The 19,928-nt window shown below is 44.1% G+C and overlaps 1 protein-coding gene across 2 annotated transcripts in view; it reads right to left on the bottom strand.

The window, feature by feature from the left end:
• noc2l (NOC2-like nucleolar associated transcriptional repressor) overlaps positions 1 to 19,928 on the bottom strand; it is a 169,186-nt gene that overhangs the window by 133,985 nt on the left and 15,273 nt on the right. For both annotated transcript variants that reach the window (XM_063033434.1, XM_063033435.1), the window contains exons 6-10: positions 12,894 to 12,981; positions 9,849 to 9,927; positions 7,324 to 7,434; positions 4,506 to 4,619; positions 1,520 to 1,708 (exon numbers count right to left, since the gene is read on the bottom strand). In XM_063033434.1, the coding sequence (XP_062889504.1) occupies positions 1,520 to 1,708; positions 4,506 to 4,619; positions 7,324 to 7,434; positions 9,849 to 9,927; positions 12,894 to 12,981 (581 nt within the window). The remainder of the gene's footprint in view (positions 1 to 1,519; positions 1,709 to 4,505; positions 4,620 to 7,323; positions 7,435 to 9,848; positions 9,928 to 12,893; positions 12,982 to 19,928) is intronic.

Here is a 19,928-nt window from a genome sequence, read left to right as displayed (position 1 = left end):
GCATCTGCAGAATCTCTTGTTGATGGAACACTTAGAGACAGTATAATAGTATGGAAAAGTAGAGCCACTGCCACAACATGACAGGGACCTGGATTAAATCCTGACTCTGATTCAGATTCATTTATATAATCATATTTATCACAACATACAGAGAAATGAGTCACGCGTATTAACAACAAACACAACCCAAGGATGCTTTGGAGGCAGCCTGCAATTGTCGCCACACATTCCGGCACCGACACGGCATGCACACCAGGTTATCTGTGTGGAGTTTGCACAATCTCCCTGCAATTGCAATGAACAGCAAACATTGCCTTATTGGCCAGGGGTGGTGAACCTGTGGCACATGTGCCCAAGATGGCACATGCAAAAGTTTGCTGGCATGGACCTTTCAGTGCCATCCCTCGAATCTTTAAATGGCATAATAACAAGATTTATAATGATTATCTTTACTGCCAAATGAAGCAGCAAACGTCTTTTTTAACAACCGAAGAACAGTGATATGTTTTCACAGGATACGTCCCACACTGGCTTGGTGCCAGTGAGAACACATGATATTGGATAATATGCTTTGAATACCTTGCGGACCTGATATGCACATTGCTCACTGGATAGTAAACTGTTACAATTACAATACTACTTAGAAATTACTAGATGTTATTTTCAATTGTCTCTTTAAGAGATTAATATTAATACATTTTTCAACAGCTTTTCTAAAATGCTTCATTTATTTCAATCTGTCTATATTACATGAGCAACAGGATATCCCTTTCCCTTAAATAAACCCCATAGTTATTGTTACTAATTCATTAATCAGTGATAATCTCTGCTCAAAATTATCATGGCACACAAGATAATTTTTTTTTTTAAAGATTATGATCAATTTGGGCAAATTCCCTGAAAAAGGTTTGCCACCCACGCCTTACCTTATCAAATCACACACAAAATTGCTGGAGGAACTTAGCAGGTCAGGCAGCATCTACGCAGAGGAATAAACAGTCAACTTTTCAGGATGAGACCTTTCATCGGACTGGAAAGGAAGGGGGCAGACGTCAGAATAAGGTGGGGGGGAGGGTGAGGAGGTCAAACAGGCAGGTGATAGGTGAGAACAGGTGGGGGGGGAAGGTTGGTGAGTGGGGGTGGGGATGAAGTAAGAATGTGGGAGGGGTTAGATGGAAAAGGTAAAGGGCTGAAGAAGGAAGGAAGGAATTGAGGATATTGCCAGTGAGATCAAGACTACCACAGTTACATATATCCTTTCCAGTCCTGATGAAGGGTCTCAGCCCAAAACGCCAACTGTTTATTCATCTCCATAGATGCTGCCTGTCCCAATGAGTTCCTCCTGCAACTTGTGTGTGATAATCTGAATTTCCAGCATCTGCAGAATCCTTGCCTTATCCAATCTTTCAGGTTCTGCCAAAGTACCAGATTCTGCCACTAGCTGTCAGTAGACAAGGAGGACTGAATTTTAATGAGAAAACATTCATTACATAAATAAACTAAAACAAAAATGGTTTACCTTTTTCTTCATTGTCATGGCATTTCGGAGGTGGATAGCAAGCTGCCGGATGTAAATGAAAGCGTGTTGATAGGTAGCGTGGTGATCCAGCGCATACATCTCTGTCAAACTGCGCTGCATGAAGTTGATCATGGGAAGCACATTTGGTGAAGTAAACTTGCAGTTCTTCACATAAGCCACATACATTTGCTGGAGGGAGACAAAGAGGGCAAGAGTACAAAAACTAGTAGAGATATGCAAAAGAACATAAAACATATAAACAGAATTAGGCCACTTGGCCCATCGAGTCAGTTCCATCATGACTGATTTATTATCTCTTTCAACCCCCAGTCTCCTGCCTTTTCCTCATAACCTTACTAATCAAGAACCTGTCAAACCTATCAATTTAAATATACCCAATGCCTTGGCCTACACAACCGTCTGTGGCAATGAATTCCACAGGCTCACCACTAAAGAAATTCCTCCTCGTCTCTGTTTTAAAGGCATGTCTTTATATTCTGAGGCTATGCCCTCTGGTCATCGACTCTCCTGCTATTGGAAACATCCTCTCCATATCTATTCCTCTTTATCACTGTTCTAAAGGGACATCTTTGTACCCTGAGGCTGTGCCCTCTGGTGCTACCCACGTTCTATGTTCTGAATAACTGCCCCAATTCAAATATGGCTGGTTTGAAGAAGTGGGGACTATGATCTCACTCTTTCCTGGACTTCTGGCCACTACACTGAAAGGATATGGATCGGTTGGGGAGATGTGGATGGAGAAATGTCAGATGGAGCTTGATCAAGGATCAATGTCATTCACTGTAGATCTGGACAAGTGAAAGGAGACAACGAGGACAAGAGAACAAAGATCGGTTGAGAAATGTGGATGGCGAAGGCGGCTGTCAAAGGACACGTATCAGTTTGGAGATACGGGTGGAGAAATGGGGCACCACAGTAGCGTGGTGATTAGCACAATGCTATTAGAGTTCTGAGTTCAATTCCTGCTGCTGTCTGTAAGGAGTTTGTACGCTCTTCCTGTAAATGTGTGGGTTTCCTCCAGGTGCTCCAGTTTCCTCCCACAGTCCAAACAGACATACCGGTTAGCAGGTTAACTGGTCATTGTAAATTGTCTTGTGATTAGACTAACGTTAGATAGATGGTGTGGGCACGTGGCCAAGTGGTTAAGGCATTGGACTAGCGACCTGGGGGTCGTGAGTTCGAGCAAGGCACTTAATCACACATTGCTCTGCGACGACACTAGTGCCAAGCTGTATGGGTCCTAATGCCCTTCCCTTGGACAACATCGGTGTCGTGGAGAGGGGAGACTTGCAGCATGGGCAACTGCTGGTCTTCCATACAACCTTGCCCAGGCCTGCGCCCTAGAGAGTGAAGACTTTCCAGGAGCAGATCCATGGTCTCGCAAGACTAATGGATGCCTTTACTTTACTATGGGCAGTGTGGCTCAGTGGGATGGAAGGGTCTGTTCAGCACGGTCTCTCTAAACAAAAATTAATAAATAAAATAAAAATAGCAGATCACCTGAGCTTTTTCACTCAAATTTATCATCAAAGTACATTTATATGTTGCCAAATACAACTCAGATTCATTTTCTTGCAGGCATTCTCAATAAATCCATAGAATAATCATAACAGAATCAATGAAAGACCACACCAGCAGTGTGTAAAAGACAACTATTCAAATACAAAAAGTAATAATAATAATAATAAATAAGTACACAATAAATAGCAAGCATGTGAGATGAAGAGTCCTCGAGAGTGAGTCCATAGATTGTGGGAACATTTCAAGCAAAGTTGAATGAAGTTATTCTGTGAATGAAGTGTCTGATGGTTGACGGGTAGTAACTGATCCTGAACCAGGCGGTGGGGAGTCCTGAGTCTCTTGTACCTTCTTCCTAATGGCAGCAGTGAGAAGAGAGCAAGGCCCGTGTGGTGAGGAGGGGTCCCTGATGTTGTTAATAAGATTATTCTCTAAATAAATGGCAGATAGAGTTTGATCAGATCAACTTTATTTGCCATATATCCGGACAAGTGTGAGGTATATCAAGGAAAGGTATACAGTAAATGGCAGGACCTTTTGGACTACTCACACATGGAAGAATCTTGGGGTGTAAGCTCAGAGCTCCCTAAACATGGGCACTCAAGTAGGCATTTGACACACTTGCTTTCATTAGCAGGGTCATTGAATATTGAAGTCATTAGGTCATCCTGGTGGTGGGCCATTGTATCTAACGACGACAAGAAAGCCTGTGCCAAACTTTTATAAGTGGAAAAGCCGTTGCAATGGGGCAGGTCCACTCTCGCGACCTTTGAAGTCCGGGTCCAGTAACACGAGCCAACGTCATTAATTGGGATCTTCCTCAGTTGCAGTGGATGACCATGACTTCTGTGCCTTGTCATGCTCTCCGCTCTGCACAAAGCATTGTAGTACCATCTTCCTGGCCGTTGGATCTCACTACAGATCTCTTCTACCCAGTCTGTCGAGTTGACTATGCATGCTAAGACAGACATGTCCTCATCTCACCGGGGTATGAGGCCCGCTGGCTACCCTCACCTCGTTTAGCCCACCTGTCAAAGCAGCGTAGCTGATGTCACATGCAAAAAGCTACTTGTAGCCACAAGTGAGAGCTGAGCCCCTTCACCAGCGGTACAACCCCTCCCTGGACACCCCTGCAAAATTTTGTAAAACTTTGGTTCAGCCACTCTTGGTGCATTGTGTGCGGTGATGGTCACCCCATTACAGGAAGGATAGGGAAGCTTTGGAGCGGGTACAGAAGAGGTTCGTCTGGATTAGAGAGTATTAGCTACAAGAAAAGGTTGGAAAAGCTTTCTTTGCATGATGTTCCTACGCAGAAGAGTACAGCACAATGTTGTTCCATGTTCTATATATGAGCAACATGCAATCATTAGCAATAGCATAGCAGAAATGAGTGGATTTGCAAGGAGCAGCCATGCTTTGGCACCGACGTGCGTGACACTCCTGTTACCTTCAGCACCACATTGAGATACACGTCCTGCTTTTGCCTGCACATTTTGTTGAGGATGAGAAAGGCCAACACTCGCACTGTCTCTTCGCCAGTACTCCACAGCTTTACCACCTCCTAGTGGGGAAAAAACGTAGACGGATCAGAAAGGAGAGAACAGGAGCAGCGTTAGAGTGATGCTTATTCTGATATCGAGTTCGATTTCAGCACCTAAGAGAAACTTAGATAGGTACATGGATGGGAGGAATATTGGGGGCTGTGGACCACGCACAGATCAATGGGTCCAGATGAAACAACAGTACGGCATGCACTAGATGGGTTGAAGGGCCTGTTTATGTGCTGTAGTGCTCTATAATCCTATTGTAGCTAATATTCACTGGACACAGAACATTACAGCACAGTACAGGCCCTTTTAACCTACTCCAAGATCAATTTAACCCTTTCCTCCCACAAAGCCTTCCATTTTTCTTTCAGCCATGTGCCTAACATAGAACAGTATAGCAAAGTACAAACCCTTTGGCCTACGATGTTGTGCCGGCCTTTTAAACTACTCGAAGATCAATCTAACCCTTCCCTCCTACGTAGCCCTCCAGTTTTCTTCGATCCACGTGCCTATCTGAGAGCCTATGTCCTTAAACCTGTTACACCCCCTATATTTTCCTCCCATCACCTTAAAATTATGCACAATTACATTTTTTTGAGTTAGACCTCCACATAGATCCCAACCCCTCCCACAACCCAATGCCACACCCACGTCCAACTCTGGTGTGCACTGTGCTTACTGGGAGCCGCCCATGGGGTAAAGGCTCTGATCCGAGCTCCCTCTGGTATCATTTCAGCGAATAGCAGGCCCAATATAACCGGAACTGAGAGATTTTATTTCTTTTTTATTTTGAGATACAGCACGGTAACAGGCCCTTCAGGCCCAATGAGCGCCTGCCACCCAATTACACCCATGTGACCAACTAAACTACTAACCTGTATGGATGCCTTTGGAATGTAGGAGGGAATGGGAGCACCCGGAGGAAACTCGTGCGTCACAGGGAGAGTCACAAACTCCTTGCGGACAGCGGTAGAAATTAAAGCCTGATTATTGGCACTGTGATAGCGCCAAGCGACCGCACCACCCAGGTACAGGACGGAGAATTAAAGTGATGGGAGATCAGAAGCTGGTCAATCGTGCAGACAGAATGCAGATTTATTGCAAAGTGGTGACTTGATTTGCATTTAATTAGCCCAATGTACAGGATAATTCATCAGGGACATTAAAGGACATTTTAATGAAAAAGCCCTCTCCGCCACTGAACACAGCTAAATGAAATGCTGTCGCAGGAGATCAGCATCCATCATCAGGGACCCCCCACCACCCAGGCCATGCTCTCTTCTCACTGCTGCCATCAGGAAAAAAGGTACAGGAGCCTCAGGACCCACACCAGCAGGTTCAGGAACAGTTATTACCCCTCAACCATCAGGCTCTTGAACCAAAGGGGATAACTTCACTTGCCCCATCATTGAAATGTTCCCACAACCAATGGACTCACTTTCTAGAACTCTCTCTCTCTCTCTCATGTTCTCGTATTCATTGCTTCTTTATTTATTATTACTCTCATTTTATATTTGCAGTTTGCTGCCTTTTACACACTGGTTGAATGTCCAAGTTGGGGCGGTCTCTTACTGATTCTGTTATGGTTATTACTCTGTGGATTTATTGAGTATGCCTGCAAGAAAATGAATGGTGACATATATGAACTTGGATGATAAATTTACTTTGAACTTTGATTTAATGAAAAAGGATGGGTGATCTGTCACTTTATTTTTATTAATTAATTTATTTGTTTATTTAGCAAATAAACAAATGCGTGAAATAGGCCCCTCTGGTCCAAACAGTTGCACCACCAGCAATCCACCGATTTAATCCTAGCCCTAATTACACAGGACAATTTACAGTGACCAACTAACCAGTACGACTGGACTGTGGAGGAAACCGGAGCACCTGGAAGAAACCCGCACGCTCACAGGAACTTAAGAACATAAGAAATAGGAGCCCTCTGGCCCATCAAGCCTGCCCCGCCATTCAGTAAGATCATGGCTGATCTGTCCGTAAACTCAGCTCCATCTACCCCATAACGCTTAATTCCCTTACTATGTAAAAACCTATCTAACTGTATCTTATTTAGTGAAGAAGCCTCAACTGCTTCCCTAGGCAGAGAATTCTGCAGATCCACCTCTCTGGAAAAAACAGTTTCTCCTCATCTCCATCCTAAATCTTCTCCCCTGAATCTTGAGGCAATGTCCCCTAGTGTCTCACCTACCAATGGAAACAACTTTCCTACTTCTATCTTATCTATCCCTTTCAAAATTTTGTATGTTTCTATAAGATTCCCCTCTCATTCTTCTGAACTCCAGAGACTATAGTCCCAGGTGGCTCAATCTCTCCTCATAGGTTAACCCCTTCATCCTTGGGATCAACCTGGTGAACCTCCTCTGCACTGCCTCCAAATCCAGTATATCCTTCCTCAAGTATGGAGACCAGAACTGCACACAGTACTCCAGGTGCGGCCTCACCAGGAAGGAAGTACAAACTTCTTACAGGTGGCACTGGAAGTGAACTCCAAAATCCAGATTGTCCCCAAGCTGTAATAGTGTTGTGCTAACCACTACATTACTGTGACTTACTTGGGAGAAGCTTTCAGGCTCCTCAGATCAAGGGAAGAGGTTGTCTGGGGTGATACTGCGAGAAGGGGACTTCACAAAATTGAAAACCTGAGCCAGGTACTTGTGAAGGGATCCAAAACACCAGATGGGAACGAGTAGCACTTACCTTGAGAAGGACACGGGAGTGCTTTGGAAAGCAGAGGTAGTATGGAACCAGGTGAAGTGTATGACGGAGGACAGCACTGACCACTGAGACTTCTGACAAACCTGAGAGCAGCTGGAAAGAAAGGAAAACTGCTTTTGCTTCACCTCTTTTTTTTTTACGTACTAGATTTCAACTTTAGTGATTGAAAAGCTCCACACAATCAGAGAGAAAAACAAACCGCCCGGACGGAAGCCGGCGTGAGAGCACGGAGAAACTCATTCAACATGGAGTGCCAGACCAACAGGATGTGTCACTTATTCTGAGGGGCACAAATCAGAAGGAGTTACAGGAGTTAAGGACCCTCACCATCCAGGACATACCCTCTTCTTATTTCTACCAGAGAGGAGTACAGGAGTCTAATAATGTACACTCAACATTCTTTCCCACTATCTTCATAATACTGAACCGTCCATGAAATCATGAACAGTATCGTGATGAATCTGTGTTAGTTATTGTAATGTAGATAATTCTTATATCTTACTATTTTGCAGTACTTATCCATTGTAACTTTGAGTAATGTTTATGATTTGCACTACACTGCTGCCAAAAAACAAATTTCACTACACACACTCAGTGGTTGGGTGGTGGCGTGGAGACACGTCTCTACCAAAGGAGATGCAAGGCACTCCTTCCCTCCACTAGCCTACAAGCCACCCTTGGGCAAGGTGTAGCCCTTGCTTAGCCCCCTGACCAGCGTCACGTGCTAAGTTCTCGCTGAGGGTTGCGCACGCGCACATCTTTTGCTACTAGCATACAAAGGAATTTAAATTGCGCACAAAAGGTTGTCACCTTCTACCTCGCTGGCATATTTAGTATATTTCACGATCGTACACAATCACATTTCCTTTTCTAGTTCCTGATGCGGATGGTTTTAACATCGTGGAGTTTCCCATGATTTGTCTGCAGATTTTAGAACTGGCTTATTTATACTGTTTTTATTGAAAAAATTATTTAGTGTGCATAAGTGGTCATTGGGCAAAAATTGCACAAGATTTTTGTGCACAAAGTAAGGGAAACATTGGTCATGTGAAGCCATGGGAGCAGGTGGTGGATGGTCGTATGAGCAGTTGGCGCATATCACTAGTTCAGGTCACGTGACCACTGACGCCAGGCAATCTCTGGAGAGTATTGATAATGGCTGGGGTCACCCGTCTTGTAACGACACTGCCCAGAAAAAGGCAACATCAAACCACTTCTGTAGAAAAATTTGCCAAGAACAATCATGGTCATGGAAGGACTAGGATCACCCACGTCATAGGTACCTAATAAAGAGGCCATTGAGTATACGTACAGTACGTTCATGTTCTGCTGTAGTCCATCCACATCAAGGTTCGATGGGTCGTGTGTTCAGAGATGCTTTTCTGCACGCATGGTTGTTTGAGTTACTGTCATCTTCCTGTCAGTCTGGCTATTCTCCTCTGTCCTCTCTCATTAACAAGCTGTTTTTGTCCACGGAACAGCCACTCACTAGACGTTTTCTTTTTGTTTCTCACACCTCTTTTATGCCTTGGTTCCCTACCGTTAACCGAGGGGTCCGTGGACCCCAGTTTGGGAACCCCTGTTTTAGAGATCCAGTGTGGGATAGGCCCTTACTGCCCTCTGAGCCTCGCAGCCCCGTAAAACTTCTATTTCACCCCAGCCTAATCACACAACCAATTAGCCTTCTAACCCGCAAGTCTTTTGATTGTGGGAGGAAATCGGAGCACCCGAACGAGTTGACGGCGCTAGCCAGGAGTCAGAGAACATTTCGGGAGAGCAGTGTTATGTGTTTTACTGAAACGTGGCTGCACATGGACATACCCGACCCAAACGTTTCCATGGAGGGCTTCCAGACCGTTCGAGCTGACCAGAAGTGCACTGAGAGCAGTAAGAGTAAAGGAGGGGGGGCTTACTGTTCAGGTTAATAACAGATGGTGCAATCCTGGTCATATTACAATCAAGGAACGTATTTGTAGCCCAGATATTGAACTTTTTACTGTTGTACTATGACCATATTCCACTGAGATACAATACTGGGCGTCACGGGAGGTTGTTCCTGGCTGTGGACGTCGAACTTTGCAGCTCCTCCCGTGGAGGGTCAGACATCCTGAGCCAATGGGTTGGTCCTGGACTTATTTCCATCTGGCATAGTTTGAATATTGTTGTTTGATTGTTTGTGGTTTTGTATTGCTATATTTATGCTCTATTCTTGGTTGGTGCAGCTGTAACGAAACCCAATTTCCCTCGGGATCAATAAAGTATGTTCAGGTCTATGAAACAAACCCACACATATGACAAACTCTGACAGACGGCACTGGAACTTAACTCCGAACTCCAACCCCCCCAAGCAGGAATAGCATCGCGATAACGGCTACAAATCCGTCAATCAGACTTCACAAAATAATCTCTACACCACGAATCCTGACTAAACATTATATTCAAATAAAACCAGATTTGTTTAATACAATTAAAAAATATTAAACCCCAGATTTAATTTTAGATCTTACTTGGACAACGCCGACCAAATAAACATTGACATCCTGGCGGACCTTGGGCCACTGGAAGCTGCTGGAAGGGAGCTGTGACCTGGGAGACACAAGCACGGACATTTGACACCAACACACCAGGCATCGCACAGCTGTAAAGGCACCACGTGAGACACAAGAGATTCTGCAAGTGCTGGAAATCCAGAGCGACACACACAAAACGCTGGAGGAACTCGGCAGGTCAGGCAGCGGCTGTATTTTGTTTTATTTATTTTATTTAGAGATGCAGCACAGTAGCAGGCTCCAAGGAACCCGCGCCACCCAATTACACCCTTGCGATGAATTATCCTACTGACCCCTACGTCTTCAGAATGTGGGAGGAAACTGAAGTCCCTGGAGGAAACCTATGCAGTCACGGGAGAACATAAAAACTACTTACAGCTAGTGGTGGGAATTGAACCTGGGTCGCTGATACTGTAATAATCATATAACAATCACAGCACAGGAACAGGCCATCTCGGCCCTTCTAGTCCGTGCCGAACTCTTACTCTCACCTAGTCCCAGCAGCCCATAACCCTCCATTCCTTTCCTGTCCATATAGCTATCCAATTTAACTTTAAATGACAACATCGAACCTGCCTTAACCACTTCTGCTGGAAGCTCATTCCACACAGATACCACTCTCTGAGTAAAGAAGTTCCCCCTCATGCTACCCCTAAACTTTTGCCCTTTAACTCTCAACTCATCATCATCATCATCATCAGGTGCCATGCCCAGTTTGAGCTTTGACTGCCATGGCCCACACACTCCTGTTTCGGGTCAAGTGGATCAATTCATTGGTATTCATTTCCAGTTCTTCGGCTGCTGTCTCCATCATCATTTGTCTTTGTCTTCCTCTTGCTTTCTTCCCTTCAATCTTTCCCATAATTAACCGTGCATTCTAACTCCTCTTTCCTAATCACACGTCCAATGAAGTCACATTGCCTTTTCATGATCTTATACTTTATTTCTCTTTTTGTGTTTGCTCTGTTCATGACATCCTCGTTAGATATTTGTTTCATCCATGATATTCTTTGCATCCTCCTCAAAAACCACATTTCTGCTGCTACAATTCGTTTCCTCATGTTACTAGATATTGTCCGACATTCTGATCCATATAACATAACTGGATAAACATAACATTTCGGTGCTCTGAGGCGGGTTGTCATGCCTAGTTTAGTATTGGTCAGTATACTCTTCATTCTCGTAAAGGTGTCTTTTGCCATCCCTATTCTTCTTTTGATGTCCGTGTCGCACCTGACATCTGATGTCACCCAGCTTCCTAAGTAGCAAAAGTTCTGTACTTGTTTTATGTCTTCCCCGTTTATTCTCAGCCTGCAGATAGGATTCTCCTTCTTTTTGGATATCACCATACATTCTGCCTTTTTGCAATTGATAGATAGACCCATTTTTACTTTAATAACACTCTTAATTTTATTATTTATTGAGATGCAGCATGAAATAAGCCCTTTCAGCCCTTCAAACCATGTCACCCAGCATCCCCCACCCCACCCTGATTTAACCCTATCCTAACGGGACAGTTTACAATGACCAATTAGCCTACCAACTGGTACATCTTTGGACTGTGGGAGGAAACCAGAGCAAGCAGAGGAAACCTACACAGTTACGGGGAGAACGCACAAACTCATTAGAAAAAAGATCTAGTGTTTTCCCAGCGTATTTGGCGAATAAACTCTTCTCGGGCTTCCAGCTGGGTCGAGGAACTGATTTTAACCAACGCTTCGATGACAAACTTTGCCATCTTCATCATGTCTAGTCCGGTGGTATTTATACCCCTGTCGTCCGTCCCTCCTGATTGGTTAGTCCTCAACCAATTTGGTTTCCACTGTCCCACCTTGTTTATAATGGAATTCCAGTTCTTTCTTACTTACTTGTAAAAATTCTTATTCTCTAGTGTTATTTCAATGGCTTCCTTCACCAGGCAGTCCCAAAAGCCACTGGTGCGGCACGGTAGTTTTGCACCGTCAAAGTCAATCCCATGGCCATTGTGAATGCAATTTTCTACTATCATCGATTCCTCTGGGTAACCCAAACGGATACACCTCCTATGTTCCTTGATGCAAGTTTCCAGACACAGTGGAAACCCACGTCAAGGGGAGGACAGCAGACCACGGAATAAAGGGGAGGGGAAGGTCATGAGGGTGAGGAAGGGGGAAAGGACGGGGTGCCAGATGAATGGGGAAATAAACAACCGGAGGCAGGAGTGGAAGATGGGGGAGCAGTCAGGGAAATTGGCACTGACGCCATCAGGTTGGAGACCATCAGACATAGGAACAGAATTATGGCAATGGGCCCATCGAATTTGCTCTTCCACTCTATCAGGGCTGATTTATTATCCTTCCCAACTTTATTCTCTTGTAATAAGAACATAAGAAATAGGAGCAGGAGTAGGCCATCCGGCCCATCAAGCCTGCCCCGCCATTCAATAGTATCGTGGCTGATCTGTCCGTAAACTGAGCTCCACCTACCTGCCTTTTCCCCAAAAGCCTTAATCTTTGACACACTTACAACACCCTTATTAATCAACCTACGCATTAAATATACTCAATGACTTGGCCTCCACAGCGGCCAGTGGCAACGAATTTCACAAATTCACCACCTTCAGGGAAAAAAATCTTCCTCCTCAGCTCTATTGTAAAGCGGCGTCCCTCTATTCTCAGACTTGTTGCATTCGGCCAAGTCACTCTAAACGTATCCTATCCACGTACAAAAGTGTTGTGATTTATTTCCTATGGTTTCAGATGGTACAGACCCCACATAAACAATGGAGAGATCTGAAGTGAGAGTAATATTCTGAGCCTGTGCCCTCTGGTGCTAGACTCCCCCACTATTGACAACATCTTCTCCAAGCCCACTCTATACCAGCCTTTCAATATTCGATAGGTCTCAATGAGATTCCACCCCACCCCCACTGTTCTTCTAACCTCCAGCGAGTAATAAATAAACTGCAGAATAAATAACACAGAACGGTGTCTAAAAATTGGATATGGAATTTCAACAACTTACTTCTTTTTATCGTCTGGTTTTAATTGAAGGAGTTTCTGTATGGCAGAGAGAAGGTCGTGGATACAGAACGACACGAGCGCGTTAAAGACTGTAAAAAAAAAAGAACACATAATGGATGATTAGTCATTACCGTGACATGGTAGCTTGGCAGTTAGCGTAACACGTTATAGTACCAGCAACTCGAGGTCAATTCCCGCCATTGTCTGTAAGCAGTTTGTACGCTCTCATCGTGACCGTGCAAGTTTCCTCCAGGTGCTCCAGATTCCTCCCACATTCCAAAGACAAACGGGTTCGGGTTAATAAATTGTGGGCATGCAACACTGGGGCCAGAAGCATAACAACAGTTGCGGGCTGCCCCCCCAGCTCATATTCGTACTGCGCTGCACATTTTGATGTACAGTGCACATAAAAAGTATTTGCCCACACTGCCCCCCCTTCACAAACAAGAGAAAAGCTGCAGATGCTGGAAATCCAAGCAACACACACATGAAATGCTGGAGGAACTCAGCAGGCCTGGCAGCATCTATAGAAAAGAGCTGAGACCCTTCGTCAGGACTCCCTTGTTTCCCCCCCACCGCCCCAGAAGTTTTCATGTTTTATTGTTTTGCAACATTTCATCACAGTGGATTTAATTTGGCTTTTTTGACACTGATCAGCAGAAAAGACTCCAAGTCAAACTGGAATAAAACTTCTACAAATTAGTCTAAATTTATTACAATTACTAAACACAAATTAATTGATTACATTATTTACCCCCTTAAAGTCAGTATTTAGTAGATGCACCTTTGACAGGAATTACAGCCTTGAGTCTGTGTGGATAGGTCTCTATCAGCTTTGCACATCTGGACACTGCAATTTTTCCCCATTCTTCTTTACAAAACTGCTCAAACTCTGTCAGATTGCATGGAGATTGTGAGTGAACAGCCCTTTTCAAGTCCAGTCATAAATTCTCAATTGGATTGAGGTCTGGACTCTGACTTGGCCAACCCAGGACATTAACTTTGTTGTGTTTAAGCCATTTCTGTGTAGCTCTGGCTTTATGCTTGGGGTCAATGTCTTGCTGGAAAACAAACCTTCTCCCAAGGTGCAGTTCTCTTGCAGACTACATCAGGATTTCCCTGTATTTTGCTGCGTTCATTTTACCCTCTACCTTCACAAGCCTTCCAGGGCCTGCTGCAGTGAAGCATCCCCACAGCATGATGCAGCCACCACCATGCTTCACAGTAGGGATGTGCAGTATTTGGCTTACACCAAAAATGGTGTTCAATCAGATGGCCAAAAAACTCAATTTTGGTTTCATCAGACCATCAAACCTCCTCCAGCTGACTGCAGAGTCTCCCACATACATTCTGGCAAACTCTAGCCAAGATTTCATGGGAGTTTTCCCCCCCCCCCAACAGTTTGCCACTCTCCCATAAAGCTGCAACTGGTGAATCACCCGGGCAACAGTTGCATGCACAATCTCTCCCATTTCAGCTACTGAAGCTTGTAACTTTTCCAGAGACATAGAAACATAGAAAATAGCTGCAGGAGTAGGCCATTAGGCCCTTCGAGCCTGCACCGCCATTCAGTATGATCATGGCTGATCATCCAACTCAGAACCCTGTACCAGCCTTCCCTGCTGGCATTGGAGAAGGTCCAGAAGAGGTTCATGAGAAAGATCCCAGGAATGACAGGGTTAACGTACGATGGGTCTGGGCCTGTACTCACTGGAGTTTAGAAGAACGAGAGGATCTCACTGAACCCTATCAAATACTGAAAGGCCTAGATAGAGTGGATATGCTTGATCTCATCTCCAATAACAACCTGAATGTTCCATTAGAAGAAAAGGTCTACAGGGCCATGCTGGGCTGGGTCAAACATGACATAGATAGTAGACACCATCCTTACATCAAGTGAGGAGCCAAACCAGATGATTATCCCCACCATTAATTCTATCGTCTCTTATGTCATCTAGCGAACATAGAAAGGACTAGATAGAGTGGACATGGAGCGGATGTTTCCACTAGTGGGAGACCCTGGGACCACAGGGCACAGCCTCAGAATAGAAGGATGTCCTTTAGAACACAGATGAAGAGGAATTTCTTTAGCCAGAGGGTGGTGATTCTGTGGAATTCACTGCCACACAGGGATGTGGAGGCCAAGTCACTAGGTATATTTAAAGTGGAGGTTGATATGTTCTTGGTTTGTAATCCAAGGGTGTAATCGGCGAGAGGAGAGAGAGCAGCGCACTGCGCAGCCCTCCGGTGAAAAATGATATCGTATCCGATAAATAGGGGCCGTGGACAATTCTGATTTGATGGAGATGGACGTGAAAGCACAGAGGAACATCTGGAAAAATTTCTGAAACACTCGTTTGCTGCTGTTGTTACTGCGCAGTTGGAAATCTTTCGGAGGGAAGGCCTCAAAATCCCCGGCTTTGCCTGCTGTTGGCGACCAAGATGGAGGTCGAATCGTTCGGATAGAGATGGCGCTCAGCACTCGGTGTCAGAGAGCTGATCAGAGCTCGAAGTTTTCCGATGACTCAGAGTCGGACTGTGGTCAGCATGGCGGGAGAGTTTTTCTTCCTTCTCCCGTCTACGTGAGATGTGGGACATTTGAGAGACTTTGAACTTTTACTGTGCTCATGGACTTCTTCATCAAGTTATGGTATCGTTGCACTGTTGTAATTATATGTTATAATGATGTGGTTTTGTCAGTTTTGGTCTGTCCTGTGTTTTGTGATATCACACCGGAGGAAATATTGTATCATTTCTTAATGCATGCATTTCTAAATGACAATAAAAGAGGACTGCGTGTCTTCATAATCTAAAAAAAATGTGCCAAAGGTTATGGGGAGAAGGCAGGAGAATGGGGTTGAGAGGATAAATAAATCAGCCATGGTGTAATGGCAGAGCAGACACAATGGGCTGAATGGCCTAATTCTGCTCCTATTGTCTGAAACAGAAGTATGTTTTAAGGCAAAAAAAAAAGCTCAAATTAATCCTAAACATGTAGGGAAAGAAAGCCTTTCTCTTTTGAAAATTTTAAATTGTAGCAATTTTCTATGGAACTAATACTATGGAACTTGGCAGAGAAATATTCTAGCCATTTCTCTTGATAATCCTTGTATCTCAGACATATGACTGTAACATTAGCTATTAGATCCCTTGCAGTATAAGCAGGAATGCTACAAATCATTCCCGAATCAATTGACAGAGAGTTGTGGACAATGTCAACGATAACATGAGAATGTGAACAAGCCATATTTGACCTCAATGAAATGTCAAAGTTGCATGTGCAAGAGTTTGAGGAGACCAAAGACTCGAGCAAATTTTGACAGATGTACCATGAAGAACATTCTAACTGGCTGCATCACCATCTGGTCTGGAGGGGCCACTGCACGGGATCAGAAAAAGCTGCAGAAAGTTGCAAATTCAGCCAGCTCCATCACCGGCACTGGCCTCCCCAGCATTAAGGACATCTTCAAAAGGCGATGCTTCAAAAGGTGGTGTTCCATTAAGGACCCCACCACCCAGGCCATGCCCTCTGCTCAAAGAGAAGGTACAGGAGCCTGGAGACACACTCTTAATGTTTTAGGAACAGCCTCTTTCTCCCCCCACCAGATCTCTGAATGGATACTGATCACACTACCTCAGTACTTTTTATTTTAAACTCTATTTTTGCACAATTTGTTCATTTTTTTAATACATATTTTCTTATTATAACGCACAGTATAGTTTAAAATATTCTGCATTGCACTGTACTGCTGCCACAAGACAACAAATTTCATGACATATGTCAGTGATATTAAACCTGATTCTGACGACAAGAATGTTGGTGGAATATTAATATTCCTGGCATAAGTACATATTAATACTTTATAATGATCACAAAGAGTGAAATTAAATATACAGTGCCTTGAAAAACTATTCAGCCCTCACAACTATTTTCACATTTTACTGTTTCATTTTCTGAACTTAAAATATAATGAAGTAGGCTTTTTTGAGTTCATCTACATAACACTGTGCATCATCAAATAAGAAAAAATTCCAAAAATCCGTCAACAGTTTACTAAAATTTGAAAACCAAACTTGTGAAACTGAAACAGTATTCATCCCATTTGTAATTACACCAACTCTCTTCAGGGGCAATACTGTATCTTACCATACCAACTCGCCCTGTTTGTTCATGCAGAAAATTGGAGGATCAGCTGAATAAATACCTCCCCTCTCTGTGAGGTCCAACAGCATGGTCGACTTTCAACCGACCAAACCAAAATGTAGACAGAAGCGCATTCAAGACAAGTCAGGGAAGTGATAATAGAGACGTAAAAATCTGGGGAAGGGTACATGATGTTTTGAAGATGCCTCGGAACTCAGTGCAGTCCATCGTGGAAAAAGCGGAATAAATATGAAACCACAGCCACACTGCCTAGGTAGCCCACCCCTATTAACTCAGTCGCTGGAGAAGAATGGCACTTGTAAAAGAGGATACTGTGATGCCAAAAGTCACTTTGAGTGCGCTCCAGAAGTCAGTGGCTGCTACTGGAGATGAAGTTCATGGCTCCACAATATCTAAGGCCTGGTACACAATGGGTATTTATGTAAAAGTGGCAAGGAGGAAGCCCTGACAAAATAAAACATATCCGTGCCAGTAAAGACTTTGCAAAGCACCACTTAGAAGATATTGTGACGGTGTGGAAGAAGGTCGTGAGGTCAGATGAAACTAAAGTAAAGGTTTTGGCCTCAACAGTAAGCAATACATGTGGTGTTAATCTACAACTGCCCATCAGCCAGGTAACATCATCCCTACTGTAAAGTATGGTGGAGGTAACATCATACGAGGATGGTTTTCAGCAGCAGACACGAGAAATCTGGTCAGGATGGATGGGAAGGTGAACACTGCTAAATTAAGAGAGATGCTGGATAAAAACCTGCTAGCCTCTGCCAGAAAGCTTAAACTGGGGAAGAAGTTGATCTTTCAGCAGGATAATGACCCAAAGCAACCAGGAAGTGGCTTCACATGAAGAAAACTGATCTCATTGAGTGGCTTGATCTTAACCCGATTGAACATCTCTGGCAAGACCTCAAGATTGCTGTCCACTGCTGCTCCCCAACTAACCTGGCACAGCTTGAGCAACTCTGCAAGGAATAGGACAAATTTGCTCCATCACGTTGTGCAAAGCTAATGGAGACTTATCCAAAAGACTACTGACTGTGATAGCTATGAGCGATGGTTCAACTAGATGCTGAACAAAGGGGAATGAATACTTTTGAACTGCTGACATCTCAGCTTTTGAATTTTCAGTTTCTCATGCTTGCAGTTTTCCCTGTTTTTTGGGCTTTACTGTGGGGGGAGGGGGGAAAGGAGCACGTGAGTCACAAATAAAAATGCTCATATAAACCGATGAAAATCCATGGTTGTAATACTCATTTATGTGAGCGAAGGGTTGGGGGCTGCATACATTTTCAAGGTACTGTATATATTCTCAAATTTAATATTCTGCTTGTGTTCAGGGGTCAGGTCCAGTGGCTGTCAATTTACGTTAAAGCAAGATGAAATGTATTATAAAGGACCTTGCACAAAATCTGGAATCACGGTGTCATGGTAACGTAGCAGTTAGTGTGATTCTATTACAGCTTGGTTCATTTCCGAGTTCAGTTCTGGCGCCATCTGTAAGGAGTTTGTACATTCTCCCCGTGCCTGCGTGGGTTTCCTCGAGGTGCTCTGGTTTCCTCTCCCAGTCCAAAGACATACTGGTTAATACTTTAATTGGTCATTGCAAATTGTCCTGTGATTGGGTTAGGGTTATATGGGGGGGGGGGGGTTGCTGAGCTGTTTGGCTTGTTGGGCAGGTAGGGCCTATTTCGCTCTAAATAAAACGAATGAATATTTAAATTAACAGTGAATGGGGGCAGACAGGATGATGCAGATTACTGGAAAGGAACTTTATTCAAGTGACTGACCCTACTGACAGTCTCCTGCTTCATCCTCCAAAATGACTAACCCTGCCCCAAAAACATTTTGGACACTAGTTTGGCAGAATATGGTGGGGCAACTGCACAGTTTGTGGGGTCTAGTGGCTGAAGCCTGGGCCTGTGAGCCTGCAAGTCCACTGAGGAAGTCAGAGGCCTGACATCTGCAAGTCCACTGGTGGCTGGAGATGTAGAAGAGACCTGTCCTGGGGTTTAGGACTTATCTGTGTGTGTGAGTGAGTGGGTGGGTGGGTGGTGGGGGGCTTATTCTGCTGTTGTTTTGTTGTTGTTTAAAATTATATGTATTTGAGTCACATCAACTAAAGGCAAGTTAATTAAGAAGGGAAGGGCATGGTCTGTTCCGTCAAACAAGAGGACAACATTATGAAGTACAGAACATTGTGGGGTGGCGATGTGGAGATGCGGCACTCAAAGTCCAACCCTACGCCTTCGTCGTGAGACTTGGAAGTGGGCAAGGTGGGCCTATAGGGCTCTGGTGAAGCTGTATAAGCCAATCCTCTGAAGAGTGGATTGCAGAACCATTGATGAACTCCAACTACACTATCAACTTCAGGAGATGGCGAAGACAGGAGGTCAGCGATGGCCTCTGCTCTACTTAGGAGACAAGGGCCAAGGTAAGTAATTAACCAACCGTTATGTGTTTGGATGGTGGGAGCACTCGGGAGAAACCAGAGTTAAATTAATTTCAAGAATTATACAAGAAACGCACAAACACTGCCGAATGCATTTAAATCATGTTCTTTGTTTCCAAAGAAACAGTGAATTATCAATATTAATCGATTTAAATTAAGCTCTGCAGGTCACCTTTGTCTGAGATATAATAAGAGATCAAAGTCAGATCAGGTGGTGTTGAATGAAAGAGTAGACGTCATTGATTATGTTAACTCGTTCTACTTGCTCCTGCTTTACCAACTTAGAAACGCATTAATACTCAGCTGCCACAAAAGATTGCCATATAAAACTAGTGTCGTCTCGTTTGTTTGGGAATAGGGCAGCAGGTACTGGAGCCTCAGGACCCACACTATCAGGTTCAGGAATACTAATTACCCTACAACCA

This window comes from Mobula hypostoma, chromosome 25 (assembly GCF_963921235.1).
Source record: "Mobula hypostoma chromosome 25, sMobHyp1.1, whole genome shotgun sequence".
In the NCBI taxonomy this organism is placed as follows: domain Eukaryota; kingdom Metazoa; phylum Chordata; class Chondrichthyes; order Myliobatiformes; family Myliobatidae; genus Mobula; species Mobula hypostoma.
Note: the sequence above shows the minus strand (reverse complement) of the source record. Positions and strands in the feature narration are given on the sequence as shown.